Source organism: Ovis canadensis, chromosome 13 (genome assembly GCF_042477335.2).
Source record: "Ovis canadensis isolate MfBH-ARS-UI-01 breed Bighorn chromosome 13, ARS-UI_OviCan_v2, whole genome shotgun sequence".
Lineage (NCBI taxonomy): Eukaryota > Metazoa > Chordata > Mammalia > Artiodactyla > Bovidae > Ovis > Ovis canadensis.
In genome coordinates, this window is record NC_091257.1 from 89881501 (window position 1) to 89905482 (window position 23982).

Here is a 23982-nt window from a genome sequence, read left to right on the forward strand (position 1 = left end):
TCAGCACCAGCCTTTATTGGGGAGAAGAAGCACGACACAGCCACTGCCCAGACCCAGGGCCGGGTTTCCCACAGTCAAGGCAGCAGTAGGAACAGCAACATGGCGAGGGCAGTGACAGTGCCCGGGGGTGCCACCAGCCCCAGGACGACAGCCTCTCCTGGCTGCAGGACAAGCCCCCTAGACGCTCAGGACACATCAGATTGAGAGAGCACCGGGGCCCTGCAAGAAGAAACATCAGGTCATAATTGCGCCCTCCTGGCTCCAGCTCCCCAGCATGTCTGTCTCCCCTTCTACACTGTAGCAAAGATTGCGCTCACGGACCTTAAACGGCTGCCTGCTTTTCAGACAATCCAGGCTAAACTGGCATTGACGACTACGTGTTATGCAGTGACCAACCTTGTATTTCCTGCTGTGAGAGCAGCCTGTCTGGCCCCTCACCCCCTCTCTCATATCACCCCACCCGTCCCCCAAGCGCATCACACACAGTCCACCCTCTGTGTCTTTGGGCACCAGGCCACCCATCCAGCTTGTTCTCTGTGTTCTCCTAGCTGGGTCACATCTAGCCGAGCCTTCTGGGCCCAGATCAAATGATACTTCTAGGAGAAGGACCTTCCCAAGGAAGCACACTCACTCTGATCACCTGTATGCCCATTCGGCCTATACGAGGGTCCTGACCTGTGAAATAGAACCTAACTAGACTCTCCAGGGCAAATACTGCCTTGCCCTTCTGGAGTTCCCACCCAGCACCTAAGTCGGTGTTTTGGACATAGCAGTGAATACCGTTGTTACTATTAACGAGGGACTGTACTCACCTAACTCAGAGTCAGACCTAATGGTCCGGGTGGGGTTCAGGGCCCGCTGGGGGGATGGGACTGGGTGGGACACAGAAGCGGCCACAGCCTGACTTGCAGCACTTTTCCCCAGCTTGGCAGTTCGCATCGACCATGCAGTTGACAATGCACAGGCCCACTAAGACTTTTGGACAGTCGCCGGCCCACCCTGGGGGATAGACAAGCAAAGGTGTAGAGACAGGACGGTTGGTTCCAGTGACTCCAGGTGGGATCCCATCTGGGACTTAAGACACAGAGGCTCAGATGAATCCATCCCTGATTCTGACTAGATCTTAATCAAACATCTGGCTGGGACACCTTGAAGCTAGAGGATCTGAGCCCCGCAGGGCCCCAAGAGAGCATCTGGATTAATGATTTCCAAATGGTGTCTCACAAGGAGTTCCCTAGAGGTACCTCGCTGGTGGCTCAGATGGTAAAGAATCTGCCTGCAATGCACAAGACCCAGGTTCAATCCCTGGGTTGGGAAAGCTCCCCTGGAGAAGGGAAAGGCTACCCACTCCAGTACTCTTGCCTGGGGAATTTCATGGATGGAGGAGTCTGGCGGGCTACAGTCCATGGGGTCACACAGTCAAATATGACTGAGCAACAAACTTTTTTCTTTTTTAACTTCGGGACTTGATATCACTGTGGGTTTGGGGTGGGCCTGAGTGGGGTGCAGAAGCAAGGCTCCCACACCACCACCCTCACCCCTGGTGCTTGGGCTTCCTACTCCCCACCCCCTGCCATACATGGGCCCCTTGATCAGGAGGAGGACTGCCTTGGCTTGGAGGGGGCCAGGGTATGAGGACTGGAAGGATAAGGATTCTGACTTCCTCCCACAGACAGAAAGAGAAGACCACAGATGGCTCCCTCCCTAACCAGCTCTGGGAGCCCAGGAGCACCCAAGGATCTCTTCCCCAAAGAGCTGACGTACCTCCCTTAATGTCTCCGAAGCAGGCATGGCCACAGCCGGTGCTGCAGCACTTCTGTCCCTGGGGACAGGACGTGTCCCCATCACACAGCTCTTCACACGGAAGGGGGTCAGCCGGACATTCACCGCCAAGATCTGCCACGGAATCAGAACACTGGGGCTCAGAGGTACCCCAGCCGAGTGTTGCCAGTTATTTTTACTGGGACTCCAGTACAAAATGTACAAACAAAAATGTAATGGAATGCTTAAAGGGTGTATATTTATGTACATTCATGTATATTCAGTGCTGATACTTCTTATTCTATTTCTTCTTTTTTTTAATGCTGGCCACAAAATACGAAGTTGATATCCAGATGCAGCTTGAAAAGCACGGTTGAGGTCTAACAAGTTGTGACAAACTCACTAGTTGCCGCCCCAATATTCGTCCTCCCTCCTTGCTTCCTGTGGTTGACATCAGCACTGCTGGCTGCTGAACTCATGCCCATGGGTAGCCCCCTTCCTATCGTCTCTGGGCTGGACTGGGTGATTTGCTTTGACCAACAGACCCCAGCAAGTATGATGTAAGCAGCGTGTGTGCATGTGTGCCTGCTCAGTTGCTTCAGTCATGTCTGACTCTTTGGGACCCTGTGGACTGTAGCCCACCAGGCTCTCTGTCCATGGGATTCTCTAGGCAAGACTACTGGAGTGGTTGCCATGCCCTTCTCCAGGGGACACGTTCACGGCCCCTAGACAGACAATGAAACTCAGAGAAGAGAAGCTGTTGGCCCAGAAAGCAGAGTGAGTCAGCGCCAAAACAGGACGAAACCCAGCCTCTCGGTCTGTAGTGAAGCACTCTTTCTACTACACCATCCCTAAGACAGGTGGGCAACGGGCCAGCTCCACAGGGCAGGCACACCCAAGAAGTCACATCCAAACCACACCCACTCACCGTGACTCACTCCTCTCGGTGTTCAAGTTTTTTAAATGGAGGGGAAATACAGGCCATTCAAGGCTTTGCAGAAAACCAAGACAGGACTGGCCCAGTGCCTCTGAGAAAGAATATATACATATGATTGGACACAGCTGGTTCCGGGAAGCCTGACATGATGGAAAAAGCACATGCTAGACTCCAAGGCAATGCGCGCAGCTAAACATGTGTCCAGTCGCACAGTTGTGTCTGACTCTTTGCAACCCTATGGACTGCAGTCCTCCAGGCTTCTCTGTCCGTGATATTTTCTAGGCAAGACTACTGGAGCAGGTTGCCATTTCCTCCTCCAGGGGATCTTCCCCACCCAGAGATCACACTCCAGTCTCCCGCATCTCCTGCACTGGCAGGCAGATTCTTTGCTACTGAGCCACCTGGGAAACCTCGTACAGCTGAACAATCCAAGGTATAATAACCTAGCATCCTTAGATTTTCTAAACAGCCCCTATTTCATGCCATTGTCAGTCTGTATTACAACTGTATGTCTTGATTTTTTTATTCATAAAATATGATCATTGTTCATCACCACATACATGTCTCTCCCCACACCTCCCCACTTGTTTGACAAACACTAAAATCCCTCTAACAAGGAACAAAGCCTTTTATCCCCAAGGTTGAGAAGACTGAGCATAAAAACAATTTCCCCGATAGAGAAAAAACCCAGCAGCAAACACGTCTCACCAAATTATACCTTGTACCCTAGAAAGTGGAAGCCTAGAATCTCAAACTTCCCAGATTTAACCATTTTGCTGGGCCTGACTCTGAAGTAGCTTCCCAGGTGTCTCAGGGTAAAGAACCTGCCTGCCAATGCAGGAGACAGAGGAGACGCGGGTTCAATCCCTGGGCCAGGAAGATCCCTGGAGGAGGAAGTGGCAACCCACTCCAGTATTCTTGCCTGGAGAATCCCACAGAGAGAGGAACCTGGGAGGCTACAGTCCATAGGGTCGCCAAGAGTTGGACACGACTTAGCAACTGAGCGCACACTCACAACTCTGAAGTAACCAATGCCAGGAGCACCCAGCTACCACTGCTTTCGTCCCCAGGACAAGGAACAGACACCAAAGCTGTACTGTCTCCCAGGCCAGACTTCCTTGACTTCCCTGGGGATTTATCAACTATCAGAAGCAAAAAAGGGACCCTTGGAGGATAGGCTGAAGCCCTGAGGCTCAGAATATATCCCTTCAGACCAGTGCCCAGCAGGGCCACCCAGTCCAACACTCTATCTGATGCCTGAATCCCTGCCAAACGATCCCCCATCCTCAGTTTGGAAAGCTGGAATTAAGGGAGAAGGCAATGGCACCCCACTCCAGTACTCTTGCCTGGAAAATCCCACGGACGGAGTAGCCTGCTAGGCTGCAGTCCATGGGGTCGCGAAGAGTCGGACACGACTGAGCGACTTCCCTTTCACTTTACTACCTTCAAGCCCAACTACAGCCAGCCATCCTTATATTTAAGCTAGACAGCCTTAAGGATAAGAAAGTCTTTCTTTATACTCAACTGCCATCTGGTTTTCTCCATTGGTCCTTTACCTATCCCCAGACACCTGGTAAGATCACAGCTTGTGCCACCTTTGTAGACATCCTCTGCCTTTCACTGTCTCAGCTCCACCAGGCTAGGTGAGCTCAGTCCCTCCTATCACACGGTTTCTAGCCACCTCAGTCACCTCAGCAGGAATCAGGGTGAGAAATACGAATGACAGCCAGAATAGGGATGGTCAATCTGGCCTCTGGATAAGCCCGATCCCAAGCTCCCAAGCTACCATCAGAAAGGCAGAATAGAAAGCTGAAGCCCAGAAACACTCACTGAGTCTCCACTGCTGCCTCAGCTCCAACCCTCCACTAGGGAAAGATGCCAGCTGCTGGCCGGAAAGTGACATGTTAAAACTTCTTAAGCCAAGAAGGGCCCTGAGTCCTCAAACCTATTCCTTTCTTCTCATGTAAATAGACAGACATCCATCCAGAAGGGGGAGGAATTGGCCTGAAGTCAATGGTCCCAGAACTGGGCCCCAAACCCCCAGCTTTGACACTAGGTCCAGTGCCCTTTAACCCACATGATTACAATCCCGTACACTCTGCAAGGATCACCTAAAAGCCAATCAACAAGCACTGGGACTCAGCTCAGTTCTGCCAAAAGACCCAGCAGTAGACAGCTTTAGGGGTTAGGAAAACTTACAAATAAACTAGTGTGTGTCTGGAGCCCCCGGGACCACTCCTAGTTTTGGTGATTCACCGGGACTCAGCATACAGGTATACACATGGCCATGATTCACAACAGCACAAAAATACAAAGCAAAACCCATCAAGGGGAAGAAGCACATGACGCGAAGTCCAGGGGAAACCAGGCACAAGCTTCCAGGAGCCTGCTCCAGGGGAGTTGCACAGGATGAGCTTTATTCTTCTGGCATGAAACTGTGACAACACGTATGAAGTGGTATTCTACCAGGGAACCCACTGGAGACTCAAGATTCTTCCTTGGGGCTGGGCACACGGCACTCTCTGCCTAGCCCATACCACTCTTAATAGTTAGGGTGGCAGGAACTCACTCAAAAATCCAAATGCCCAGAAGCCAGCCAAGGCCAATCTTGTGAGCAGGCCTTTCTGGGAATGTTAACCTTGGACCTGCTGTGTTAATTCTCTCAGCTGTACAAACAGCGTGGAGGTTTCAGGAAAGGGGGGCCCAAACACACATGGAGCCCACACCCTCGATCCATACAAAAGGACGTAATGCATATTTCCTAATAAGAAAACGGAGGCTCACAGGGGCTCAGGAGGGGCCAACCTTCATGCAGTGGGAGGGGGGCCATAAGGGACCCAAGACAGACAGACAGAGATTGGCTCAGTCGTGTCCAACTCTTGGCAACCCCACATGCTGCAATGCACCAGGCTCCTCTGTCCATGGAATTCTCCAGGTAAGAATACTGGAATGGGTTGCCATCCTCTTTTTCAGGGGATCTTCCAAACCCAGGCATTGAACCTGGGTCTTGCACATTGCAGGCAGATTCTTTACCATCTGAGCTACCAGGGAAGCCTCTGGGACAACATTAAGGCCACTATCTGAATCTTCACTCCAAACCCTTCTCCTCCCAAACTTGTCCCCTTCTCAGCAAAGAATACGACCATCACCCAAAGGCTCCAGCCAGACACTCAGCATCCTTCTTGACACTTCCTCTTCCTCATCACCCACATCTGCTAACCAGGCCTGTCAGCTCCATCTTCAGAAGTATTTCAGGGACTTCCCTGGTGGTCCACTGGTTAAGAATCTGCCTGCCAATAGTGGACACGGGTTCAATCCCTGGTCGGGGAAGATCTCACATGCCCTGGGGCAACTAAGCCGGTGAACCGCAACTGCTGAGCCCCTCTGCTGCAACTACTGAAGCTTGCTTGCCATGAGCCGGTGCTCCGCAACAAGAGAAGCCCAAGTGCCACAACTAAGTGTGGCTCCCCCTTGCCACAACTTAGAGAAAGCCCAAAAGCAGCAACAAAGACCACACACAGCCAAAAATAGTAAATAAAATTTTCCCCCCAAAAAAGTACTTCAAGTCTGCCGCTCCTCCGGGTCTGCACTGTCGCCAGCCTGGTCTGAGCCATGCCACCCCCTTGCCCAGCCTGCCACAGTGGCCTCTCAACTGGCCTACCACCTTCCACATTCCCCTCATCCATTCATCACACTCCAGCAGAGAGGTCTTTTTAAAATGAAAACCCAACCAGGTCTCTCCTGCTTTAAAGGCCTCCCGTTGCACTTACAATAAAGCCTCAGACAGAGGCCCTGGAGGTTCCCTGAAAGCCTAGACCTGAACTGGAAACACCCTCCTTCTCCATCTCTCGTCTCCAACCACACTGACCTTTCACCTCCTGAAAAGAGCAAGCCCAGCCCCACCCTGCAGGCTTTGCCCCGGCGGTTCCCTCTTCCTAGCATTACACCCAACAGCCAGCTGCTTCTTCTCATTCTCCAGCTTAAAACGATACCTCCTCTTTCCCACACTTTTCTTTCCTTTCATAGCAATAGCATGACTGGTGCTTATTATTGTCCACTTATGATTATTTCCTCTGTCTCACATCAGGGCCTGAGCTCCATGAGACCAAGGACCGTGACTGCCCTGCTCACCCCTGGATGCCCAAATGCCAGGTAGTAAAGACCGACTCAATGTGTACTGAATCCATTTATAAGCAAGCAAGTGAAATAGACAGGCCGGACGTCAGAGAGCTGGGAGGAAATCTGATCGGCAAGGTGCTGGGCATAACTCTATAAGCTGTTGGGCATTATTTGGCAGGTTTTGTACAAGCTTCTTATATACATTTCTTCTCAACTACATGATTGGAGAAGGCAATGGCAACCCACTCCAGTACTCTTGCCTGGAAAATCCCATGAACAGAGGAGCTTGGTAGGCTGCAGTCCATGGGGTTGCAAAGAATCGGACACCACTGAGCAACTTCACTTTCACTTTTCACTTTCATGCACTGGAGAAGGAAATGGCAACCCACTTCAGTGTTCTTGCCTGGAGAATCCCAGGGATGGGGGAGCCTGGTGGGCTGCCGTCTATGGGGTTGCACAGAGTCAGACACGACTGAAGCGACTTAGCATCAGCATCAACTACATGGGATAGACTGAATACTTGTACTCTCCGAAAATTCTTATGTTGAAACTAAATACCCAAAGTGAGGGTATTTGGAAGTGGGGTCTTTGGGAAGTGATTAGGTCAACAGACTGGAGCCCTCATAAGGGCTAGTGGCCCTTACTGGCCTTTTGTCACATAAGGTCACAGCAAAAAGAGAGCAGTCTACAAACCAGGAAGCAGGCCCTCACCAGACACTTAATCTGGCACCTTGATTTCGGATGTCCCCATTTCCAGAACTGTGAGAAATAAATGTCTGTAGTTTATAAGCCACCCAGTCTGTACTATTCTGTTACAGCAGTGAGAATGGACACTGCCTTATCACTCTACGAGAGAAATGTCCTTGCAGGCATGTGTTTGGAGAAGGCAATGGCACCCCACTCCAGTACTCTTGCCTGGAATATCTCATGGACGGAGGAGCCTGGTAGGCTGCAGTCCATGCGGTCGTGAAGAGTCGGACATGACTGAGCGACTTCACTTTTACTTTTCACTTTCATGCATTGGAGAAGGAAATGGCAACCCACTTCAGTGTTCTTGCCTGGAAAATCCCAGGGACGGGGGAGCCTGGTGGGCTGCCGTCTCTGGGGTAGCACAGAGTTGGACACGACTGACGCGACTTAGCAGCAGCAGCAGCATGCATGTGTTTAGTCAATCAGTCATTTCCGAGTCTTTGCAACTCTTTGGAGTCCACCAGGCTCCTCTGTCCATGGGATTCTCCAGGCAAGAATACTGCAGCAAGTTGTCATTTCCTCCTCCACGGGATCTTCCTGACCCAGGGATCTCCTGTGTCTCCTGCATTGCAGGCAGATTCTTACCTGCTAAGCCATCAGGGAAGCCCTGATAAGAGATAAATATGCTTACCTCCATTTTAAGGATGATAAAAAGAGGCCACAGAGGAGCCAGGCTTCTTACCCATATTCAAACCCTAACTGCCTCAGGAGAGCAGGTCCAGGGTCCAGCCCGGGCCCTCAGGCACTCTGATGAGCCTCTACCTTACCAAACAGACAGCACAGGAAGCCTCTGGTGAATCAGGGCTTAATGAAAGCAGAAGTTGTTCACAGCCCAGAAAGAAGAGCTCCTAGTGCCGGTCACTGGGTGTAGCAATGAGTCCCATTGGGTGAGTGGGCCAGCCCTGCTCCAGGACTGGAACTGTAGAAAAGCACTTAACTCATAACCCCATGGCCAATATCACTTCCCACCGGACGAGGAACCCCACGCAGCCAGTGGGCTCTGGGAAATCTGCAGAGAAATCACTGTTCTAACCTGCTGAGCTCCCAGGAAAGAAGCAGCCCCAACTGGGCTGGCCAGGGCCCAGAGCAGCTCACTGAGGTGCCCAGCTGGGCTGCCAGCCTCACCCTCAGCCCCTACAATTCAGTCATCACCTTCAAACATGGGGAAGACTGCACCAGGCCCAACAAGCCGCCCGGGAGTGACCTGTGGGAGACAGACGCACAGCCCTAGTTCCAGATGGGGCCTCAAGAGTCCTGGCAAGGAGTACAACCCTCTATTCTCTTTTATGGGCACGCTGCCCAAGGGAGCTGCCAAAGTCAGGTGCAGACAATCCTACTGGGTAGAGGGAAGGGGCCTGCTACATGGGGAGATTTGGCTGGCAGGTCAGCCTTCACAAGAACCCTGAGTTCCAAGTAAAAGAAGCACAGATAATCAATGGTCTATTCTTTCCTGACAGAAAGCAAAGAACTGGGGACTCTAGTGATTAAAGGAGAAGAGACAGCTCCCCCACCAAAAAAAAAAAAAAAGGTGTGGTGGGGAAGAGGTGCTCTAGGTGAGCTAGAGTCCAAGAGCCAACCTTGAAGACAGGAAGCTGGCTGGGTCTACATAGCCCAGGGGCAAGATCGGAAAGGAGACATGGATTTTGCCTCTCGAGACATCCTTAGGGACGACTCCTCAGCAGAGCCAACCACAGCATGCACTGCAGTGCATCTGCCCAGCCAGACAGGATTCATCCCCCTGGCCTGGCTCTTGGCATAGGTTCTTATCGGGAGGGTATTTTCCTCCTTTCACTGCAAAAGAGATCACCTGAGATTGGGCGTACCTGATAAGGCCTCAAGAAATGGGGAACGGAAGCCAAATGCACTTCGGGGACCTTTAGCCTCTCCCAAATTCTTATCTAAAATATTTCTGCAACCACCTTCCCCTCCTCCCACACCCCCACCATCCACCAATACACACCCAGCACCACTCAAGGACCAGCCATTCTGCAGAGAGAGAGAAAGGATGGGCAAAGCCAGAACCTCTAGTAAGCCAGACTGGAAATGCTATCTCCTTGTCCAGAGAGGACAGAGAAAGCCAGGAAGACCTATCCTGGCTGCTCCCAGAATTGATCCATCCAGGTCTGTCCTACAGAGGAGACCACCATCTCCCCAAATGAGGATGCTCACTCTGGGGGGAGGCAAGGGGTGATTTCTTCTCTAGTCATTTTCAGTAACTCTTAGTCAGGGGTCCCAAAGGGTAACTCACCGCGCTCTCCTACAGTCACCCTGGATGCCGTGGACCCAAGAGCCACTATTGTCTTCAGGAGGAAGAGGCAGCTCAACATGACGATGATGCTGAGAGCTGAGACGAAAACTCCAATCCGGCCAGACATGTACATCTTGCCCAGAACATCAACCGAGGGAAGGGCAAGGCAAGGGGACTGGCCTAAGCCCAGCCCCAGATCCTTCCCTTTCGCAATAATTCCCAAGGATGTCTTCTCCTGACAAGAAGAAGAAAAGTGATTGGTTGCTGGTGTGTGGGAACATTCCTGGTGCTACCAAAAGACACATGTGATCAGAATGATCAAATTCTGTACAAGGGACAATGATGAAGAATCTAGGGGGAGCTGGGAAAACAGAGGGATAGACACTGGATCAAAGAGAGCCCTAGAGGGTTTTTCAGGGACATGGCTACAGCTGAAATGAGAGAGGAAAGGACTAAAGACACCACTAAAGAAAAGAACCAACGCTAATAAAATGCACTGTGGCTCCTGTCCATCATCGCAACCTAGAAAACAGAGACTAGAACCAACTGCGTACAAACGATTCAAAAACTATAGAAAAGTAGTGTTTGAATTTCTTCAGAACTAACATAAATGCACCAAAAACCTACATCTTGGTCACTCTGGCCCATATAGGACATTTCTGGACTATATGAAGGCTAGTTGACAAAACTCAAAAGAACAGTTGCTGACTCAAGGAATAACCTAGGTCATATAGACTCCCTTTCTTTATCTCTTCTTCCTATATTTTTATTTTTCTTTATCTGTCCCTTTGACTAACCATGATACTTAATAGTGTCCACTGGCTCTGCTTAGTCTAACAAGGTTAAAGGGCAGGGGACATTCAAGGCACAAGATAAAAAACCTAAATAGGGTCTAGGAGTTTGTTGCCAGAAAGTCACCTTATTATTTTAAGGCTGATAAATGAACATTTGTTGATCTAATATGTGCTTGACATATTTTATTTCTCACAACTAACTTGCAAAAGTAAGAAAACTAATTCTTTTTTTAGAGGGAAAACTGCCCAAGGTCATTAAGCTAGTAAGTGGTGGCTTTTGGAATTTAATAACAGTAATGTCAGATAGCATTGTTTGAAGGTTTATTACTGCCAAGGGTCTAAGTACTTTACACAAGTTAGCTCACTTAATTCTCACTACAACCCTATGAGTTAAATACTATTATCCCCATTCTACAGATGGGGAAACTGCATCGCAGAAAGAAATGTAGGTCGCAGCTAATAAGTGGTAGAACAAAGGTGCGTGTGTGCATGCTCAGTTTCTTCGGTCATGTCTGACTTTTTGCAGCGTCTGAGTCTTTGTAACTCTATGGACTGTAGCCCACCAGGCTCCTCTGTCCATGGGATTCCCCGGGCAAGAATACCAGGAGTGGATTGCCATTCCAGGGAATCTTCTGACCCAGGGATGGAACAGACATCTCCTGCATCTCCTGTGTTCCAGGAGGATTCTTTGACCACTGAGCCACTTGGGAAGCCCAGAACAAAGGTAAGCAGTCCAATTCCATAGCCAGTGTTCTTTATCATCTTATCATAATGAATTTGAACTCAGATCTTTCTAACTGCAAAACTCATGCACCTTCTACTACCCCATATTATGACCTGGTAAAAGTAGGTCCAATTCTATTCATGGATGTCTTACCTCTAATGCAGAGCAAAAGGGGATCTGGGGAACTCCACAGCTGTGAAACCCCTGCATCCTCAACCTATCCCAGAATCAACCATCTGGGGAGAGAAGCCCAGGATCTTCATTAGATGCCTTCCGACGCCAAGAGGCAACCCCTGGGGTAAAGGCCTGGAGGGACCCCTGAGTGAGTGTTTAGGATGCCATGGGCCAGATCCCCCCACCTCTTGTTGGGTTTTGGGGTCCTCGCATAAGGCCCATCCAATTCTGGGAGCATATTAAAATCTAGTTTTCCAAAGACAACCGCAGACGCCCCCGTACCAAACGCCCCCCTCCTCTCCCCAGCTCCAGCCCATGGAAACCTGCTCCCTTCCTCCCGCCCCGCACTTCTCCACGGGCCTTGGCCCGGCCAGAGAACGACCCTTGACTGAACACCCCCAGTCACACCCGAAGCGAGGCCGCCCCCGAGAGGGAGAAAGGCCACCCGACACGCAACGCCTCTAAGCAGCTGCAACCCGACGAGAACCAGCGGCTCGGTTTCCCGGGCAACCCCACCGCTCGCCGCGTCGCGCTTCCGGAGCCTGAGGGCGGCGCGTTCCAATGACGTCACGGGGCCACTTTCCGGCCGGTGGCAGAGTCGGGCTGAAGTTGTGGGGGCCCGTGGCGCCATGGGGGCCACTGGCGACGTTGAGCAGCCGCGGGGACCCGGCGGGGCAGAGCGGGGTGGCCCCGAGCTGGGAGACGCGGGCGCAGCGGGGCAGCTGGTTCTCACGGTGAGGGCGCCCCCGGGGAGGCCCAGGCGGGGCCTCGGCTCGGGCCGGGCAGGGCCTCGGGCTCCCGGGACCCTGGCCCGCGGGGGAGAGAACGCGGCGGCTGATCTACCGAGGGGGTTGGCATTGTCACAGTCCGACGACCTGGCTTCAAATTCTGGTGCCGCCCTCCTAGCTAGGTGACGTGGGCCAGCCCTGTCAAGCCTCTCAGCCCCAGTTTTATCTTCGGGAAGATGGAGATGTCTAGCCCCTGCCTCGTAAAGTTGTCAGGGGGAGGGATAATAAATGCGGGTAAAGCGCCCAGCGCATCATCTGGCAGAGTAGACCCTCGGTAAACACTGGTCCCCTTCCTCCACCCTTTTCTGAAAAGTAGGGTTGGGACTTTGGAGGCAGGAAACTTTGCTCTGTTCCTCTTCCCCGGCCGGGCCTTCCCCTGCACCGCCCTAGCCCAAGGTGGCAGAGACGGTGAAAGCACCCGAGAAGCAGGAATGTCTGAGGTGTAACTTAATGCCCACGCTCCACCTCCACGCCAGTGTCACGGACCTCGGTGACATCTGCTCCCTTGGTCCCCACAGAACCCTTGGAACATAATGATCAAGCACCGGCAAGTGCAGCGGAGGGGCCGCCGCTCACAGATGACCACAAGGTAAGGCTAGTCCTGAACGGGATGTCTCTCCAGGGCCCTGGCGTGGAAGGCAGCTTTGCGGTCCCCACTGCACAGGGCTAAGAAAGAGTTCATCAGCCAGTAGAAGGAGGAGATTCAGATTCAGTAACTCTCTGTGTGACCTTGAGCAAGTCATTTCCCCCAAACTCAAAACGAGGGAGAGGTGTGTTGATTAGACAATGCCCAAGATCCCTAACCTTCAATGGCTCTTGTGTTTAAAGCTGCCAAAGAGGCAGAATAGCATGAAGATTATGAGAAACGTAGGCCTGATAGTCTCCATCTCAGGGAAGGGAGGGAGCGCAAAATGGGTCTTTGGGATGCTGGTTGTATATGTTTGTTGACCTGTATGTGTGTATGTATGCTAATTCGCTTCAACGGTGTCCAGGTCTTTGCAACCCTATGGACTGTAGCCCACCATGGGATTCTCCAGCCGAGAATACTGGAGTGGGGAGCCATGCCCTCCTCCAGGGGAATCTTCAGACCCAGGGATCGAACCCTCATCTCCTGCATCTCAGGCGCATTCTTTACATGTAGCACTACCTGGGAAGTCTTGACCTAAGTAGTGATTAAATGGATGTTCACTAAAACTTACAGTATATTAAGTATTATTCTGCTAAAACACTTTAAAAATAGTGCCCATTTCATAGAGTTATGAGTATGAAATGAAGTCCCACATCTATGTGGTTTGCACAGAACTTGGACTCATAGCTAGTTTTCAGTAAAAGTCATCTTTTTGTTTATTCGGGGGTGGTTTGTTTTTTTCTTTTTCTAGCCGCGCTACATGGCATGCAGGATCTTAGTTCCCTGACCAAGGATCAAACCAGTGCTTCCTATAGTGGAAGCATAGCGTTTTAACCACTGGACTGCCAGGGAAGTCCCAAAGCCATCTGTTATTGTTGTTGAAGGATCTTATGTCAGTAATTGGCTGGGCAGATTGGGAAAAGAAATGTTTGGAACATGCCTCCTGACTGTGGCTTCTTCCCCTCCCTCCCTCTGCAGTTTCACAGATCCTGCCATCTCCATGGACCTCCTCCGAGCTGTCCTGCAGCCCAGCATCAACGAGGAGATCCAGACAGTCTTCAACAAGTACATGAAGGTGAGAAGGATGCAGAGACAAAGAAAAAAAAATAGGAGTTAAGACTCATCGGTGATCCTTCCCTGCATCACAGTCTCCCTAGCTCTTTCTAGTACCTACACATGCCTAAAGTTTTCCAATTTGGAATCCCCACTCCAAGAATGTTTTTTCTCTTTGGGGGGTAATTGAATACCTCTTATTGTTACCAAAGCAGGTTTGGGTCTCCTCACCCATGTGTATGCTAAGTTGCTTCAGTCATGTCCAACTCTTTGTGACCCTATGGACTGTAGCCCGCCAGGCTCCTCTGTCCATGGGATTCTTCAGGCAAGAATACTGGACTGGGTTGCCACGTCCTTCTCCAGGGGATCTCCCTAACCCAGGGATCAAATCTGCATCTCTTAAGTCTCCTGCATTGGCAAGTGGGTTCTTTACCTGCAGCGCCACCTGGGAAGCCCAAGCAAGTTTGGGTCTGCTCACCCACACGCAGTAAAACCAATCTACTGACACCAGGTAGTGGTGAAGGAAAGTGCAACATTTACTGCTGGACAGCACCAAGCAAGGAGGCTGGGCACTAGTTTGTTTCTGTTATTGTTATTTAGTCACTAAGTCATGTCCAACTCTGCAACCCCATGGACTGTAGCCCACCAGGCGCCTCTGTCCATGGAATTTCCCAAGCAAGACCACTGGAGTGGGTTGCTGTTTCCTTCTCCATGGGATCTTCAAACCCTCATCTCCTGCATTGGCAGGTGGGTTCCTTACCACTGAGCCATCAGGGAAGCCCTCCGGGGACTAGACTAGGGCTTGAAACACCCAGACTCCCCAGTGGGTTTCAGCAAAGCATTTTAAAGACAACGTGAGGGAGGGGCATCCCAGGGTATGTGATCAGCTTGTGCACAATTCTCTGATTGGCTGATGGTGAGGTGGCCGTGTAGTATCACAGGGAGTAACATTATTAACCCTTAGGCTCTGCTCATGTTCATCACGTAGTTCATTTCTTCCACTTCATGGTGGCTTTAACATCTATTAGACAACTCAGGAAATGTGCATCAGATGCTGTTATTGAGGAGCTTTAAAGCAGAGGATATGGGAGAGGAGCCTGCTCCCTGTCCTCCAAGGCCCCATAGGGTCAGCTCCATTAGTTTTGCCAAGCTGTTGTGAGGATGAAATGACTTAAGTGTAATGTGCTCAGCCTGTGCTTGGAATGCAAGTGTTTTTATTACTTGTTTAATAGATAACTATTGTTGCTGTTTAAAATTTATTTCAATATCTATTAATAATCTTCTACACGGCTCTACCTGAATTTCCCACAGATGCTTCAGTCCCAGCATATTAAGGACTGAACTCTTGTGTTTCTCTTCCTAAATCTTCTCATGTATTTATTCTTTCATTCGAGAAGTATTTTCTAAGCCCTTACCATAATGCAGGCACTGTTCTAGGCACTTAAGGATGTAACAGGGAACAAAATGGGCAGCGTCCTTGCCCTCTTTAAACAAATGTGTCCTTTGTCAGCGAATGCCAGAGAGAAGGAGAAAACAGTGACTTATAGGGAACAGAGGTGCTCTTTCATAGGTTGTGTCTAGGCAAGACATTTGAGCAGAGACCCAAAAGAGTGAGGAAGGAACAAGTCATGCATATACCTGGAGGGAAAGCAACCCAGGCAGAGGGAACAAGGGCAGAGGCCCAGAGCCAGGAGCATGCTTGGCACATTCAAAGCACCAGAGTGGCCAGTGTGGTGGGAGCCAACCAAACCAGGAAAGAAGTAGGAGAGATGACCAGACAGGTAACAGACTCAGCTTGGGCAGAACTTTGAAGCCGGGGTGAGAACTGTGAATGAGAAGTATTACCTGCCACATCAGAAAACAAAGGCTGCTGCAGCCATCAAGCCATCTCTCTACAGCCACCCGGCCTAGAGCCCCGAGGGAACTCAGGACAGAAACAGGACGCCCACCATCTAGCGGTCAACTGCTGCAACCACCCCTGACAGTGCACCCCAAGGGGACTCGGGACTGAGAAGGCACAGGATTCTGGCCCCAGGAAGCTGAGGCACACACCAAAAGAATGGTTTCAGTGAGCCCAGACTCCTGCATCTTTCCATACATAGGAAAGCACTAAATTCCTTAACTGGAGATATGGTTTTCTTTGTTTAACAGTAATCTTTTGATGTGCCGACTACCTACTCTTGTTGCAAAAACTTGTGTGTCGATATCCTGGCTCCCCACCTTGCCTTCTTGGAGCCGTCTCCCAAAGCTGTCTTAGATGCTATGTCCCAGACTTAAGTCCTCAGTTTTGTCCACCAAATAAAACATAACTCTCAACTTTTAGGTTGTGCTTTTTTTTTCTTTTTTTTCCAGTTGACAGAACTTTGGGTTTTATTACAAGTAAAATAGAGGCTCTTGGAGAGTTGAGCAGAGTTCATGATCTGATCATTTTTAAAGAGTCTCTCTGACAGTCATAGAGTAGACTTCAGAAGGAGCAGTTAGGAAGCTTGAGATGATAGTATTAGGCTTGGGTATTAGCAGTAAGGGTTCCAGGAAAGAGTCAGATTCTGTATGTCTCCAAGGTAGCAAATAGGATTTGCCAGTAATTCAGAAGTGCCGGGTAAAAGAAAAAGAGAAGTAAATAACTCCCAAGTTATTTGCCAGAGGCAACTGTAAAGTAGAATCACCACTGACTTGGTATGAAGAAGATGGAAACAAGCAGAGGAAGCAGGAGCTCAGTTATGGACAAGTTTAAATGAGATCATCATTCACTTAAAAACCAGAGTCCAGTGGGCTCTGCCCTCCTCCATCTTCCATATTCAGTCCTGGGGTCCTGTGCATGCCACCCCACACTCTGACCAGCCTGCCTTTCTTCTTTGGCTCTGCCTTGGTTCCGGCCTTCATTATTTCTCCCGCTGTAATCCTTAACTGCCTCTGTTCTTTCCCTCTTTCAGCCCACCCTCCATAAATCCAGTGATTCCTAAAATGTAAATCCTTTAAAATCCCTCCATGACTTTCCTTTTTTTTCTGGGTGAAAGCCAAATTCCTTTACGTGGCATATATGGCCCCCTGAGATCAGACCGCAGCCACCCCTTGCTATATACCTAGTTATTCCTTCCCCTGACTTCTGCACTTCCCAGGATGCCCCAAGTATTCTTATACCTCTGCACCTTTACATATGCAAAAATAAAGGGGTTAAGCCACTAGGAAAAGGCTAGACCAGGATTGTCTATCTCCAAAGCACTTTCCTGGTTGCTTGTCCTGATAGTGGATACCATGATTCAGGAACTTTCTCTCCTGGACAAATGCTGAATAAACACAATTTGTGGCTTCACGTTGTCTGCAAAGATACCTCCTTGCCACGCTTGTTTTTAGGACAAGGTACAAATGACTTGATTACATCACAGCTTTGTATTAAGTGCAAGCTCTTGATCAGCCTCATCAGATCGCTTTGTTTAATAGTGTTCCCAAATCTCAGCTACCCATTTTCTTAAGAATGTTTAGAATAATAACTTCAGAAATGGCTGATCTTATCCAAGAAATGTTTAGTTTTATCAGTTTATTCTTGTTACTACTAAATGCACACCCCTTTAAAAAATCTTCTAATAACATAGCTTAGAAAATGGAGTGATGGATGGATAAGTGGGATGAGTAGATGGCTATGAGATAGCAAATACAGCAGAAGGTTAATTGTAAACCTAGAACCTATTATACAGAGTGAAGTGAGTCCGAAAGAGAAAGATAAATACTGTATTCTAACGCATATATACAGAATCTAGAAAAATGGTAATGAAGAGTTTATTTACAGGGCAACAGTGGAGAAATAGACATAGAAAATAAACATGGACATGAGGAGAGGGGAGGAGAGGGTGAGATGCAAGGAAAGAGTAACACGGAAACTTACATTACCGTATGTAATACAGATAGCCAACAGGAATTTGCTGTATGGCTCAGGAAACTCAAACAGGGGCTCTGTATCAACCTAGAGGGGTGGGATGGAGAGGGGATATATATATACCTATGGCTGATTCATGTTGTGGTTTGACAGAAAACAGCAAAATTTTGTAAGGCAATTATCCTTCAATAAAAAATAAATAAATTTTTTTAAAGGTTAATTGTAGACTAGGTAATAGGTATTAGTATCAATTGAATAAAAATAAAAACCAAAAGTCACTAAAACTCACCTCACAGAATACCAGACTGTTAATAATGATCATGTAGTCTCCTATATTTATTTGTGTGTCTGTGTGTGTGCGCACGCACATGCATGTTTAAAAAATACATAGGATCGTTTTGCACCAGTCTGCAATTTGTTTTTTTCATTTAACAGTATATTTTGGTCATGTTTCTAGGGCAGTACGTAATAGCTCACACTGATTGTTTTGTAATAGTTGCAGAGTAGTCTAGTGTGTGAATGTACTGCAGTTTAGTTAGCTAGTCCGTAGAGCACTTGAATTATTTACATTTTTCCCTATTACAAACACTTCTACCTTGAACACTTTGAATGTATATCTTTGTTCACCTGTGAGAATCTTTCTGAAGGATAACGTTGTAAAGATGAAATTGAGGGGTAAAGGAGGAAACATTTTTCCCTCAAGAAAATTTCTTTCCAGAAATTCTGTGCCATTTTGCATTTCTACCAATAGTGCTTGAGAATTCCTTATTTATTCTCATATCCAGAGGTGGCTTACGCTTAGCCTACATATTCCTTGTACTGCCCGCCTCACAGGGTGGTTGTAAAGTATCCGTTACTTCATTTAGCATTCACTTAGTCATTAATCAACGTTGAACACCAGTATTAACCTCCAATTTTTAGTTTTTGTTTTGAAGTCAAACTCATCTGATCATTTCACTTAATTTTGCCTGCAGAATTTTCCTCCTAAACTCTTGAGCTCTCTAATCCAGTGCTTTCACTCTCTTCCCCTTGGTTTGGTGTAAACAACAAAGGTATATATGTAAGTGATTGTACCTCCGCCTGGTTGTCTGCCTCTAGGGGTTCATGGGTTTTAGATTTCAGAATTTTTCTATTTACTGAAGAGAACCTCTCTTTTCTTCTAGAGACATGGACTCTCTTTTTGATGTATTCCCAGTGTCTCTGTTTGGACCTCGCATCACCTTGGCCCTTGGTTTCAGGCTCAAGCTCTCCCCCGTACCTGGTGGAGGAACCTTCTGCCTTTCCTTTCCCCGGCCAGCTGGGGCTGCTGATATCCGGGGGCCTGGCCGAGTCTTGCCCCGCCCAGTCAACAGATGTTCCTCTCAGATGGGGTGAAGTCAGGGTTCAAGTAGGCTTTTCTGCCTACTGTGTCTTTTCTGGCCTCCCTGACCTGTTCATCTCAGGCACTGGCCTTTTTTTCCCTTCTTCTTCTTCTATGGAAGTAAAACAGGTGCATTGTAGAAATTGAGAAGATTTATAGTTACACAAAAAAAGAGAAAACAATCACGACATCACCACTTTAATATAGTGTATTCTCACAGTTCTTTTGTCTTATGTTTGCTTTTTGCTGTCTTAGTCTCACGCTATCCCAGACTGTTTAATAACTTCCTTTCTTCACTTGACTGTATGTCATGAATACCTTTTTGTGTCAAAAATATATTCTCCTGTTCCTTGCTTACTGTGATTTTTGATACTTGTCTACTTCTTCATGGTATAGATAGTCCATAATTAACTTCAGTTGTACTTGGACATTTAGGTTATGCTTTGATTTTGTACTGTCCACACGTTACTACTGTGAAGACCCTGCTTTGAGTACCTCAGTGATGGTTCTCCTCTGTAAGAGAGGATGAAGAGGGGAAGTAGAGCCAGGGACCTGAATCTAAGCCTGGCTGATCTCACAGCATGGTCATGATTGCCTTTCCCTTCTTTATGCATACGTGTGTGCTTAGTCGCTCAGTTATGTCTGACTCTTTGCAACTCCATGGACACCAGGCTCCTCTGTCCATGGAATTTTCCAGGCAAGAATACTTGAGTGGGTTGCCATTTCGTACTCCAGAGGATCTTCCCCGAACCTGTGTCTTGTGTGTCTCCTGCGTTGACAGGCAGATTCTTTACCAATGAGCCACCTGGGAAGCCCCTTCCCTTCTTTATAAGGGTAGATTCTATGTACAGTTCCCTTCACGTTGGTGCAAATCAGCAGGACTTCTGGCTCTGTCTTCTATTGTACTTCTCCCTAGTTCTTCCAGAAGGCAGCACTGAATGTACGAGACAACGTCGGGGAAGAAGTGGATGCTGAGCAGCTGATCCAGGAGGCCTGTCGGAGCTGCCTGGAGCAGGTGAGATCAAAGGGGAGGAAAAGTGTAGGCACAGGGGTTAGCCCTCCGGGCTCGGCAAAGACAGACGGTCTCATCATCAGTGGTATTTGGAAGGAAACCCAGTGAGCTACTTACTTAGACAGGGCTTGGAGCTTTGAAGACAGAGGGAAGGGAGGTAGCTACTAGATGTCAGGTACTATGGTAGACACTTTCACCTGCATGAGTTCATTTCCATCTCAGGAGAAACCTGCACAGAAGGCACCTTTCAATTCCTAGTTTACAAATGAAGAAATTGTGGCTTAGCGGAGGCAGGAGGTAGAAGAGCTAAGATCTGGCTTGCCTCTTAGTGCGTGGTGACTTGACCCTTCACGTAGTCACAGCCCCTTTTGGTGTCACGAGAACTACCACCCTTTCTGCCTCCTTGCCTCCCAAGGTGTGGTCAGGAGGCATGACGTCAGGTCTAGAAATGGCTGTGTGCTCAAGATAGTCGTGAACCTGTTTACATGTGTCAGCTGCTGTTATTAATAGGAATTGTCAACATCACCCAGATTCCGTGCTTGACTGTGAAACCAATAGCTGTCAGAGGTGGAATCTGCTTCATGACGATAGCCACAGGAGCAGACTGGAGTTCAGTCCTTCTATCACGTTGTTGCTGTTCAGTCACTAAGTTGTGTCCGACTCTTGGGGACCCCGCGGACTGCAGCCCGCCAGGCTTCCCCTGTCCCTCACTATCATGAGTTGAGAGAATAATGTCTTCTGGGAGGTTGGCTGGCAAGCTGCTCAGGCACAGCCTCAGAAAAGAGCAAGACCAGGGCCTCGAATCTGAGGTCGTTGAGATTCCCCCTGAGATACACATCTTATCTGTCTGAGGACCTGTTTTTCCAAAGCACAGAGTGACTCTTTTTCGTCTTGAATTCCTCTCGGGGTGCAGGCTACTTGCAGTGGGTTACAACTTAACCCTTGTAGAGCTGAGCAACACTCTTTGTTTTGTTTAGTTCACAAATCCCATCTTATCTCTGGCTCCCTGTCCTTCCACATGACTTTATCTAGTCCTGTGGCTTTGAAGCCAGTGTAGCTGTTGATGATTCTAAACATACAGCTCAGCCCTGAGCTGCTTCCCCATTTGCCTTCCTCCACTCTATCCTCAGAGCAGCCAGCCCCAGGTTGTTTTTCTTTCTTTTTTATTTATTTTGACTGGAGGCTAATTACTTTACAATATTGTATTAGTTTTGCCATACATCACCATGAATCTGCCACGGGTGTACACGTGTTCCCCATCCTGAACCCCCCTCCCACCTCCCTCCCCATACCATCCCTCTGGGTCATCCCAGTGCACCAGCCCCAGGCATCCTGTATTCTGCATCAAACCTGGACTGGTGATTCATTTCATATATGATATTATACATGTTTCAATGCCATTCTCCCAAATCATCCCACCCTCTCCCTCTCCCACAGAGTCCAAAAGACTGTTCTATACATCTGTGTCTCTTTTGCTGTCTCGCATACAGGGTTATTGTTACCATCTTTCTAAATTCCATATATATGCCTTAGTATACTGTGTTGGTGTTTTTCTTTCTGGCTTACTTCACTCTGTATAATCAGCTCCAGTTTCATCCACCTCATTAGAACTAATTCAAATGTATTCTTTTTAATGGCTGAGTAATACTCCATTATGTATATGTACCACAGCTTTCTTATCCATTCATCTGCTGATGGGCATCTAGGTTGCTTCCATGTCCTGGCTATTATAAACAGTGCTGTGATGAATATTGGGGTACACGTGTCTCTTTCAGTTCTGGTTTCCTCGGTGTGTATGCCCAGCAGTGGGATTGCTGGGTCATAAGGCAGTTCTATTTCCAGTTTTTTAAGGAATCTCCACGCTGTTCTCCATAGTGGCTGTACTAGTTTGCATTCCCATCAACAGTGTAAGAGGGTTCCCTTTTCTTCACACCCTCCTCAGCATTTATTGCTTGTAGACTTTTAGATCACAGCCATTCTGACTGGTGTGAAATGGTACCTCATTGTGGTTTTGATTTGCATTTCTCTGATAATGAGTGATGTTGAGCATCTTTTCATGTGTTTGTTAGCCATCTGTATGTCTTCTTTGGAGAAATGTCTGTTTAGTTCTTTGGCCCATTTTTTTATTAGGTCGTTTATCTTTCTGGAATTGAGCTACAGGAGTTGTTTGTATATTTTTGAAATTGTTTGTCAGTTGCTTCATTTGCTATTATTTTCTCCCATTCAGAAGGCTGTCTTTTCACCTGCTTATAGTTTCCTTTGTTGTGCAGAAGCTTTTAAGTTTAATTAGGTCCCATTTGTTTATTTTTGCTTTTATTTCCAGTATTCTGGGAGGTGGGTCATAGAGGATACTGCTGTGATTTACGTCAGAGAGTGTTTTGCCTATGTTCTCCTCTAGGAGTTTTATAGTTTCTGGTCTTACGTTTAGATCTTTAATCCATTTTGAGTTTATTTTTGTGTATGGTGTTAGAAAGTGTTCTAGTTTCATTCTTTTACAAGTGGTTGACCAGTTTTCCCAGCACCACTTGTTAAAGAGATTGTCTTTACTCTATTGTATATTCTTGCCTCCTTTGTCAAAAATAAGATGTCCATAGGTGTGTGGGTGTATCTCTGGGCTTTTTGTTTTGTTCCATTGATCTATATTTCTCTCTTTGTGCCAGTACCATACTGTCTTGATGACTGTGGCTTTGTAGTAGAGCTTAAAGTCAGGCAAGTTGATTCCTCCAGTTCCATTCTTCTTTCTCAAGATTGCTTTGGCTATTCCAGGTTTTTTGTATTTCCATACAAATTGTGAAATTATTTGTTCTAGCTCTGTGAAAAATACTGTTGGTAGCTTGATAGGGATTGCATTGAATCTATAGTTTGCTTTGGGTAGTATACTCATTTTCACTATATTGATTCTTCTGATCCTTGAACATGGTATATTTCTCCATCTATTAGTGTCCTCTTTGATTTCTTTCACCAGTGTTTTATAGTTTCCTATATATAGGTCTTTAGTTTCTTTAGGTAGATATATTCCTAAGTATTTTATTCTTTTCATTGCAATGGTGAATGGAATTGTTTCCTTAATTTCTCTATTTTCTCATTATTAGTGTATAGGAATGCAAGGGATTTCTGTGTGTTGATTTTATATCCTGCAACTTTACTATATTCATTAATTAGCTCTAGTAATTTTCTGGTGGAGGCTTTAAGGTTTTCTATGTAGAGGGTCATGTCATCTGCAAACACTGAGAGTGTTACTTCTTCTTTTCCAATTTGGATTCCTTTTATTTCTTTTTCTGCTCTGACTGCTGTGGCCAGAACTTCCAAAACTATGTTGAATAGCAGTGGTGAATAGTTGAATAGCAGTGGCACCCTTGTCTTGTTCCTGACTTTAGGGGAAATGCTTTCAATATTTCACCATTGAGGATAATGTTTGCTGTGGGTTTGTCATATATAGCTTTTATTATGTTGAGGTATGTTCTTTCTATTCCTGCTTTCTGGAGAGTTTTTATCATAAATGGATGTTGAATTTCGTCAGAGGCTTTCTCTGCATCTATTGAGATAATCATATGGCTTTTATTTTTCAATTTGTTAATGTGGTGTATTGCATTGATTGATTTGCAGATATTGAAGAATCCTTGCATCCCTGGGATAAAGCCCACTTGGTCATGGTGTATGATCTTTTTAATGTGTTCTTGGATTCTGATTGCTAGAATTTTGTTAAGGATTTTTGTATCTATGTTCATCAGTGATATTGGCCTGTAGTTTTCTTTTTGTG

At 47.6% G+C, this 23982-nt stretch overlaps 2 protein-coding genes across 3 annotated transcripts in view; one reads left to right on the plus strand and one right to left on the minus strand.

The window, feature by feature from the left end:
* Positions 1–12067, minus strand: WFDC3 (WAP four-disulfide core domain 3). The gene is made up of 6 exons (XM_069548645.1): positions 11914–12067; positions 11487–11569; positions 9816–10050; positions 1765–1896; positions 813–999; positions 1–219 (listed from the first exon to the last, which is right to left on the minus strand). The coding sequence occupies exons 2-5, from the start codon at positions 11541–11543 to the stop codon at positions 830–832; spliced, it is 594 nt and encodes a 197-aa protein (XP_069404746.1). The 5' UTR covers positions 11544–11569; positions 11914–12067; the 3' UTR covers positions 1–219; positions 813–829.
* The window catches only part of DNTTIP1 (deoxynucleotidyltransferase terminal interacting protein 1), a 24968-nt gene continuing 13036 nt past the window's right edge, over positions 12051–23982 (plus strand). Inside the window, exons 1-4 of one of the 2 annotated variants that reach the window (XM_069548644.1) lie at positions 12051–12241; positions 12814–12884; positions 13902–13998; positions 20127–20225. In XM_069548644.1, coding sequence (XP_069404745.1) covers positions 12137–12241; positions 12814–12884; positions 13902–13998; positions 20127–20225 — 372 coding nt within the window. In that variant the 5' untranslated portion in view covers positions 12051–12136. The remainder of the gene's footprint in view (positions 12242–12813; positions 12885–13901; positions 13999–20126; positions 20226–23982) is intronic. The other variant, XM_069548642.1, reaches the window with a different exon arrangement.